Source organism: Propithecus coquereli, unplaced genomic scaffold (assembly GCF_000956105.1).
Source record: "Propithecus coquereli isolate 6110/MARCELLA unplaced genomic scaffold, Pcoq_1.0 Scaffold381, whole genome shotgun sequence".
Lineage (NCBI taxonomy): Eukaryota > Metazoa > Chordata > Mammalia > Primates > Indriidae > Propithecus > Propithecus coquereli.
Window position 1 is genome coordinate 1,254,155 of NW_012149519.1, and position 10,173 is coordinate 1,264,327.

Here is a 10,173-nt window from a genome sequence, read left to right on the forward strand (position 1 = left end):
GCGCCCGGCCTAAACTAATGTTTCTTAACACAAACAAACAAACAGAAAAACTAATCCTGACTAAAATCCTTAAAGAATGATTCTGAATAGGTCTAAGTCAATTAACTTTTGAGTAAAATCGTGACATGATGACAGCCTTTCCTTAACAATGGTTAAGTGGAAGTAATGACATTAATAAGCATAGGGAGGTGCTGAATACTTTACCAATAAACTTCCGGTGACAAATAATCGTTTCATCCTTAATGAAACAAATTTGTCACAGTTTGACAACTGTGGGCAGCATCCGTAGAAACCTCTCCCGCCAAAGACAATAAATATGTGCTCCAAATTGGTTTTTGACCACAAATGCCACTGTCAGAACCCTTCCTCGGCTTTTCTCACGTATTCCCTTCCCCCCTCACCTCCAGGGAGCTGGGTAGGGCAATGAGGAAGCACAGCTGGCTGAATACAAGGCAGCCATAAAGAGCTGTGCAGGGGGAGGGTGGTAAACAGGAACCATAAAAGAAAAAAGGAATGTAGGTAAAGCTTGCGCGTTTCTTCTCCTTTAGTTCTAGCCACAAAGCATGATCTTAGCTTTGTCCCTTCTTCGAAACCTTGGTATTTTTCATCCCAAGCACCTTGGCCTTCCGCCCCCTGCCCCCTCCATTCTAGCAACCCCTTTTTGCTGTAAACCTGGGCTTGCTCAAGAAATCTAAGTACTATACTCAAGTGCTGTGTTTTCACTGCTCCTAATACTACCCAATTTCCTGACCACAAAACGAAACTTCTGCAAATACGTGCTTTTTGACATTAGTGTACTTCCATGCATGAAAACACCTTTACCCAGTCCTCCAGAGAATTCTGTGCTAAAAATTTACTACTAACAGTTTAGCATATGCTTTGAGAATGAAGCCAAAATCTGAGTTTTCACTCTGCTCTGTCCTCCATTTCTCAATGTTTTCTTCGTGTTTCAATTCTTTCTGATTTTTCCCAGTATCCATGTTATTTTCTGATTTTCTTAAATCCTTTAATAGTTTAAGTCATTATACTTTTCTATTTTTTTCTATTTTTTTTTTTGTTTGCACATTAAGCAAGTGGATATGGTTTTCTAAGTTTTAAAAACATCGCCATGGGCTGAGCATGATGGTTCATGCCTGTAATCCTAGCACTCTGGGAGGCCGAGGCAGGAGGATCGTTTGAGCTCAGGAGTTCGAGACCAGCCTGAGCAAGAGCGAGACCCCATCTCTACTAAAAATAGAAAAATTAGCCGGGTGTGGTGGTGTGCGCCTGTAGTCCCAGCTACTCAGGAGGCTGAGGCAAAACGATTGCTTGAGCCCAGGAGTTTGAAGTTGCTGTGAGCTAGGCTGACACCACGGCACTCTAGCCTGAGCAACAGAGTGAGACTCTGTCTCAAAAAACAAAACAAAATAAACAAACAAAAAATCTCCATGTTGGGAGATGGATGGTGTGAAAGGTGTAAGAGTGAAAAGGGAGAAAAATACTACATAATACGAATCCTGACCTAGTTTCACACAAGCTCTGTGAGAGTGAGGACCATGTGTGCTTACCACCCCATATACTGGGAGTGCTGTACCTGACAAAATCATGTTTCTGTGATGAATCTAGGTTAATTGTGTGTGTTCTTGAAATGAAGGGAAGTTTACCAGAGCATTCGCTGTGGAAGTCAGTCCGAAATAACTCAAGTAATTATCTCTTCAGGCTTGAGTAAGAGGCCTACAGCATGGTTCAGATTCTCAGCTTAAGTCCATCCAGCGCACAGAGCAAGTGCCATTTGTTGACATTTTCTTAAGAGTTGTGAAAATGAAAAATCAGATTTAAACATTTTTAACAGCAATGCCCTCAAAATCAATGCACTTGATGAATATTTGTTGAATGAATGGGAATGTCTGCTTTATAAAAAACAGACTATTTTTCTTCTATAAATAAAGATGGAAGATGCTCCATCATTTTCTTTTGTTGTTGTTTGTTTGTTTGTTTGTTTGTTTGTTTTGAGACGGAGTCTCGCTCTATTGCCCTGGCTAGAGTGAGTGCCGTGGCGTCAGCCTAGCTCACAGCAACCTCAAACTCCTGAGCTCAAGCGATCCTCCTGCCTCAGCCTCTCGACTAGCTGGGACTACAGGCATGCACCACCATGCTTGGCTAATTTTTTCTATATATTTTTAGTTGTCCAGATAATTTCTTTCTACTTTTTTTCTTTCTTTTTTAGTAGAGACGGGGTCTCGCTCATTGCTCAGGCTGGTCTCAAACTCCTGAGGTCAAACAATCTCCCCGCCTCGGCCTCCCAGAGTGCTAGGATTACAGGCGTGAGCCACCGCTCCTGGCCTCCATCATTTTTATATTTCTCCCTATGTAACAGCCCAAACCCTAATTAAATTTATTTCCTTGTGTACTCTAAATTTCAGTTGAAAGAAATTCCTATCCCTATCTTAGAAAGATTTATAAAATAGTCATAAGTGGCTTAAATCACTCTCTCCCATGTTTGGAACCTAATTTCTCTAATACCTCATTTATGAAAGAGTAAGTGGTTTTCAGCCTTGAGCAATGAATGTTTGCCTAATATATGCAGTAAGTCAGAGAGAGAACAAGAGTAGGAAATGTGAGAAAGAGAGCAGGCAAAAGATATGAGAAAAATAGAAAAAAATTATCATTGAAACTTAATCTATTCAGATTGGGTTTAGCTAATGATTCCCTGACTCTGATCCTTACCTCATTGTTTCTCTTTCTGTCCACTGAGCTAATCTCTCTCTCTGTGGACCTTGGCATTGAATTTCCCTTCTTTGAAAGGGCTCTCAGCAAATCGAGATTTGGTTTTTGGTATTTTCTAAGAAAATAACTGATTCATGACTGAAACAACCTCCGGGCAGCACAGTTGTAAGTAGGTGTTTTAGCCTTGGCTCTCTCTGGAGATCGGAGCCTAAGACTTGCTGAAAGGAGGATTATTTTGGCAAATGTTCCCAGGGAAGAGGAGTGAGGGGCTGGGAAAGTGAAAGGGGGAAGGAGGGAAAGCCGATTCAAGGTGCATTCTGAGCTGGTCTCTGCTGTGGACACCAGGTTGATCCCATTGGGACCCTCTGAAGAGGTGTGTGGAACAAGCGTCGGAAGTCTTCTTCCCAGGGATGGGAGAGGCAGCAGATATTCACCTGCTCCTGTCCTACATAAATAAAAAGTTGCCCTGTGAAGTGTTAACTCCCTCACTCTCATGTCTCCATGTGCTCCAGCTCTAAATGGTCATGATTTCAGAGATGCTCCAAGTGGAAAACAGGAGTCCTGCAGTGTGGCTGAGGGGAGGCACCTTAGGTCATGCCTGCATGAAGCTAGAATAATAGGCAGGTGAGAGGATGCAAGGTTGGGTGCATAATGTGTCTGGCACATTAGCTAACTAGCAAGGAACACAGCTTTAAAAAACAGCTCCAAGGCAACAAAACACTAATACAGAAAAATGATGGAGATTTGCTAAGATCTGATCCCTTTCCTTACCCCCTCAAACATGCCTATTCTTCCCTGCCAGTTGAAATCAGAGTTCTTCCCAAAAGTCCTATTGGCAGAAAGTCAACTTTGCCCTATTTGGGTTTGACACTCTTGGCTCAATCCTCATCTAGATCATTTATTAGTTATATATTTTTGTGTATGTGGTCCAATAAATTTGATTACAAGCTCCTTGAGAATGAGAGGTGGCATATCGTATTATTGTATCCATTCCCTTGGGCCTAACACAATGCTTTATGGATTATGTGGCCACCTAAATCCCAAACTTTCACACTGGCTGGGAAGGTCACACCTGGTGACAGACTGGTATCACGTTCATAGTATACTAATTCATGATTTATAATTATGAATTAGAACTTCAGTATCTTAGGTTTGCAAATGACCTCAAAGAGAATGACACTGGTTTGAATAATACAACACTACCTTATGCCAAAATTATTACTGCATGGGCAAGGCTGATGGACACATTTCAGAGAAAGCCTGTCTCTTTCAGTGATTTTCTCATTCTGCTTTCAAATCTCTCAATCAAGAGACTTCCATAATTTCCTCTAGGAAGATTGTAACATGATATTTGTTAATTGTGTAGACACAGTGTTTCAAGTTTAGACTGAAATTTCCTCATAATTTCACTACCTCTATTTCATTTTTTACCATATTAAGTAAATTCCTGTTTTGCAGTAGTACAAAGAAGCTACATAATAACATTTTAATAAATTTTCTGGCTATATTTTAAAGCTAAACTTTCAAAAGCTTACGAAGTATAAGTTATAGGAGCAACTGGGATCTATTGCATTAAAAAAAAGAGATACAACTTAAATGCATAAAAAAGCCTTAAAATATTCAAGAAGGTAAATCCTTTGAGATTCTTTCCATGATTAGTGCTGCTACCTTTTCTTCTTCTGTTTCAATAGTTCATGCTTTATCATTTGGAATCCAACAAAAGCAAAAGATAACAAGTGACTATGTAAAATTAATGCCTAAAGAAGTCTGAAAACAAAAGTTTCTGTTCTGCCTATCAGAACAAACTCCCAGGACAAAGTCCACATGTTTCATAGTTTACATATTGCAAAACTAAATCACCATGAAAATTAAAAAAAAAAAAAATTGTTCTACCTCAATGTAAACACTACAGTAGGATTCTTTTTAATTTTCTTCTAGAGGAAGATTTTCATGTCTGCTATCAGATTCATGCTTCCAGAAGCACCATAAAATGAAGTTTAATAATAAAGATAAATGTGAACTTCTTCTAGGAATTGCTCTGGAACTTATCTTGTGTACATTTTTTCCAAGTGATAAAGGGAGCGCACAAACAAGTGTTCAGTTTTACACAGAGCTCTAGCTGCTTTTGGCTCTGAAACACCAAAGCAATGGGGATGAGCTGGAGGAAGATTTAGCAAGGCTCTGAAAGAAAGAAGAGTGGGGAAATTCTAAAGCAGGTGCATAGTTAATAGAAATTCATTTAGGAAAAAATGATCAAGGTGATTACAGTCAGTCAGTTATAATTGAGGAAAGTGACCCAAGACACTGCTCACTGTTTTTTGAAACACCTACTTAATGTACTGGTGGTATGTACCCCAAATCCCTGAAATGCTGGGCCACAATTGAGGAAACATCCTACTTTGACAACAAGTTATTACTTCCAAGCACAGAAATCACCATCTGCAATCCTGTCGGCCTTATCAAGTATCCATGATGCCTTTCCTGAGGAAAGCAACTCCAATGGCCACTCAGTTATACGGCACTTACTTACACCTGCCAAGTGCTGTTCCTCAGAATGACACTGTGAGATAGATACTATTATAATACCCATTTTACAGATGAAGAAAGTGAGGCATAGAGAAATTAAATAACTGACTAAAGGTCACACAGTTAGTGTTGGAGCCAAGATAATAACACAGGCAGTTGGGTTCCAGGGGCTTTTCTGTGTCTGGAATTCTGTGCTACCTTTCTAACACTGTGCTTCCAAGAACGAAGAACTTTCATGTAAAGAATAAGCATATAGAGCAACTATGAGGCGAGCCTCTCTCAAGTGAATTTGGAAATAAGGATGCCCTCAGAGCTAAAGGATCAACTGAGACTGGCCCTGACCATAGGTCTGCCAAGTCACCTTACAGAGACTGAATAACTCCCAGGACTGTAAACTCCTCGACAACCAGATGAAGGCATTAACCTATCTAGAGAGGAATCTGTTAGTGTCAAGTGGGCACAAGTGAGCCATGGAAATGTGGACAAGGCAGGGTCAGGGGCCAGCTGTGCCAGGCAAGCGCTGTCCAGTGGAGGGGCACCCGTGGGCTGATTCAAATGTTCAGTATCTACTGGGAGATAGATCAATCAAACCTCCAGGCTGAAAACCCTTGATATTGTCTACCCCGTGTGGTTTGATGACAGTGAGAACATGCTTGGGCCAGGCCACACAAATACCCAGTCTGCCTGACAGTTATATTTCTAACTAAAAATTAACAGTAAGTCTGGTGAATAGACGTGGGTGTGTATCAGGATGAAACAGCTTCCTTGGAACTGATCAGATCTGGGGAACCAGAAAGACTGAATTTCTAAAGCCTAGCCCTGCAAGACTGAGGGCAGATTTTGAACCAGTTTTACCAAGGTACATGCCGCCTTATAAGGCTCTCGGCAGCCAATTCATTTCTTTCCCTGGTGACAACCTGACTTCGCTATACATACAACTTAGAAAAAATTACACAAGGACTCCAAAAAACAAATATCTTTTCAGTCTGGAGAGATAAAGGTAACACCATTATATGTCTGAAGTTTATAATAGCTTGAAAGATACGGCGAGGAAGAATGTGCAATTATTTGCCAATTTCTGGAAAGATGAAACTATTATACAAAGCAACCTTTAAAAATTAAAGAAGTCGTATGCATCTACAGTATTATGGTGATAAGAAACCTTTTTTAAAAAACTAAAGAAGTTGTTTTTGGATACATAGATGCATATTGGTAGGATATAAAATTCATTCCAAGAGGATGAAAATGCAATCCCTTTATTATTTATTGAATCCCTTTTAAGTTCAAAGTACTGAGCTGGGTAGTTCAGAGAACACATGACAAGCAAGAGGTAGCAAAGTCCATGTTTTCTACTCTCAAATTGTCAGGAGTCTAGTAGAAGGTTAAGACAAAGATCCAAAAAGCTGCCACAGAAAACATATTAATAAGGGTGGAACAAAGGAAACAGAAATCACATCTGTTTGGAATAGTCAATGTGGCATCACCAGACATCCTTCACTCCTATGATAAGAAGCTTTTCCAGATTGGTGGATGTGGCGCTGTCGGGATTGCTTTGCATCAGAAATGTTCTCACTTTCTGCCTCGGCTCCAGACCCTGCAGGTATAGAGTCAGCTTCCCATTTAGGGAATTCAGTTTAAGATGCAGTTTCTTACAAGGCGATATCTTCTTGAATAAGCAATTCTTTGGAAAAACAATATCTCCACCCCATTTAAAGTAATCTCAATAGTCCAAAAGAACAGAAAAAGAAGGAAGATTTCCACTAGAGTTCCAGACACAAAAGCCATTTGCATTTCCTGGACCCTCTCGTTCTTCCCCAGGTACGTCTGAATGAGCAGTCTCCCTGGACCAAAGATAGGTACCAAGGCCTCCTCCATAGTTCAGGCAAAGAAGAGAATGTGCAACAAGTAGAGAGTCAGGAGCCTGTAGGGGCATCTGATCCCCCGGGCTTGCACAGACTGGAAGGATTTAAGATTGCAGACTGATAACTGGGCATTTCGGAAAGAAAAGATCTTGAAATCTGGTGATTGCAGATACTTGCTGATGAAAGGTGGTGTAACAAGAATCTGTACACACATTTGAGAAGGAGCACCTTTCCCAAACCCCACCCTATTCTTGCACAAGGTCAGCAGAGAAAAGGGATTAAGAAATAAAACAAAATTAATCCTCTCTTGTTACTTTTAAAGTCTTTTAAGTCCCTATAGTTCACAATCTTGGCTTTACTCATTGGGAATGGAAGTGACTTTTTTTTTTTTTTTGCATAGGGTGTACCTTTGCATCAATACCTGCAGGAATAAAACCTGTTTTTCCAAGAGGAAAGTGGTTAAGCAAACGCCCTCTGGCATCCCAGCTCGGTCTTCACTTACTGTTTTATCTTTATGCAAATTACTGACTTCTTCCTAATCTAAATGTTCTCATCTGTAGAATGAGGATTACAATTCTGTTTAGGATTATAGTGAGCATTTTATCCAAACACATAAACCCCTGCGGCACACTACCTGGCACATACCGAGCTGACAATACCAAGTTGCAATCATTATTTTAAGTCATCGTCAGTTTTTAAAAAAACAAAACAATTGGTAGCCGGGAATCATACCTCCCAATGATCTAGATGAATATATTTAGATGTCCTTTGGCTGGAGCTTTTAGGACCAGCCGAAGCTTTGTGGGCCAAGAGTTGGTGCAGAAGTGAACTGATTTGCTGGCCAAGAACTCTGGCCAAAACTTTTGACGTTCGCGGCACACCCCGTGCCCTTCTCCAGTGCCACCGCTGCGCTACCGCGGGGCTGGTGCCAGACTGGGCCAGTCTCCCGGCAGAAGCGCGTTGCTTGGCGTCCACCCAGAAAGAAGACACCCGCTGGAAGTTAACTTGGCCAGGCTCGGGGTTGGGGCGGGAGCGCGCGCAGCGGGGCGCGGGCGGTGCCCAGGGCCCCTCCCCAGCGCCCCCCACCCCGGCGGCCGCGCGCGCGCTGCTCACCTGCCGGGTTCATCTGCGCCGCGGCGGCCAACAGCAGCGGCGGCGGCAGCAGGAGCAGCAGCAGCGGCGGCGGCAGCGGCGGCAGCCCGAGGCGCCTGCCCGGGGTGCGGCGGGCCATCGCTCCGCGGCCGCGTCCTCCGCTCGGCTGGACAAGGCGGCCGCTGTGGCCGGGGGTGGCAGCTGTTGCAAGAGCGGCTCTTGGGGCGGCAGCGGGGCTCCGCGTCTCAGAGATTGGGGCGTCCTTAAATTTCCTCTCTCATTAGCCCTGCCCGTGTGGGGCCTTTAGGGGCGAGGAAGCTTCACGTGGCCTTGGGAACAACCTTCCTCCTACCGGGCCCCAGTCTGGGAAAGGCGGGTCCTTTCGGTCTGACCCTTTAGCAACCTGTGGGCCGGGCTGGGAAAGTTCCCCAGCTGCACTTCTGGGAAATGCAGAGAGACTGCCGGCAGCTTTCTGTAGACTCCTTGGGCAGTTTTGCCGGCAAAGGCTTGAGCGAATCGAATCAGTTCACATCAACACCATTAGCCTCTGCCTCCAGGGTCGGCCAGGCCTTGGTCGCGGCGGATGAGGCACCCAGAGCAATGGTGAAATGCATGCCCCTGTCTACACGCAGCTCCGAGTCGGGGAGGTCTTGCTGTCGCTCGGGGATGGTGATTACTGCCCCTCCATCCCCGGCTGTTTAACCCAAGTCCATCTGTTGCAGCTCAAGACTTTTGGGTCTTTGCCTCTCTTCATTCATTGGCTGGAGCCGCCACTGAAGAGTGATTCAGACAGGGCTGAAAGTAGATACACCCCTAAGTCCCTGCGAAGTCCCCATTTCTGTGTAGGGTCAGTTGAAAGTGGCATTGTGAAGCAGGCAAAAATGACGCCTCTGGTGACATTGTGAAGTTGGCAAAGGGTGCCCTAGGTGACATTGTGAAGTAGGTGAAAGGCATTTTATTCATTCAATAGGCATTGACTGAGCCCATCTTGTGCTCCAGGTACCAGGGATATTAAGAGTGTGTCCTACCACAGGTAAGGAAGGACAAAGCCGTGTGGATTACCAGGTGCATAGACGTTGCCATTAGTGCCTTAACAGAGCTATGCTTAAGGTACTGTTGCGGGGGATGGGGGGTAGGACGGAAGAGGCCTGGGCACCTCGCTCTTCCTGGCCTTTCTTCTAAGCTTAACTGAGGTGTCAAGGAGCGATGGGAGGAGAGAACAAGGGGCATCTTTCCTAGAGAGGAAATGCATTTGTAGTCGTTAAAAAAGATGCAGAACAATGAAAAGTACATCGAATCTCTGTGCAAATTGCGAAATACAAACCACAGTTTTGTTTGGTGCCATTCATTTCATAAATGAAGGAACTGAGGACATCGTAAAAGTGGCACATTATTCCTTCAAGTTAGAAAATCAAAATGAAGGAAAATTATGACATTTTGGTTTTGTCTCCAGGGGAAGAGAACCACATCAGGATATTCGAGGAAGTTGTGCCACCCTGGATATTTCAGTCATGCTGCACTCTACCAGCCCCCTTCGCCTTGCTAACCCTTCCAAGTCAAGGCACCAAGTGTCCTGATGAAGTAATGTATATAAAAATGCCTGATGTGAACTACGAGGCACTCATTCATCTATTATTTAGTCATCATCAAATATTTGTTGACTAACGTGTCCCAGGCGCAGAGCAGTGAACAAGACAGAGTCCCTTCCCTTACAGAACTCACAGTCTAGCAGGGGGAGCAAACTACACATATAAACAAATGAATTGGATCAGGGTTTCTCAGCTTCAGCACTATTGAAATTTTGGGCCAAATAATCCTTTGTTGTGGCGGGTTGTCCTGTGTATCCCCTAGTCTTTGTCCTCTGGATGCCAGCAGCACCTGCCACCCACTGGTTGTGACCATCGACAATGTCTGCAGACATTGTCAAATGCTTCCCTGGGGGTGGGGGGCAAATTGCCCCCAGCTGAGAACTACTGAATGGGAGGAT

The 10,173-nt window shown here is 43.6% G+C and overlaps 1 protein-coding gene across 1 annotated transcript in view; it reads right to left on the minus strand.

Moving 5' to 3' along the window:
• PLBD1 (phospholipase B domain containing 1) overlaps positions 1-8,515 on the minus strand; it is a 78,660-nt gene extending 70,145 nt beyond the window's left edge. Inside the window, exon 1 of the mRNA XM_012652177.1 lies at positions 8,208-8,515. Within this exon, the coding sequence (XP_012507631.1) occupies positions 8,208-8,325 (118 nt within the window). The 5' untranslated portion in view covers positions 8,326-8,515. The remainder of the gene's footprint in view (positions 1-8,207) is intronic.
• Between the last annotated feature and the right edge of the window lie 1,658 nt (positions 8,516-10,173).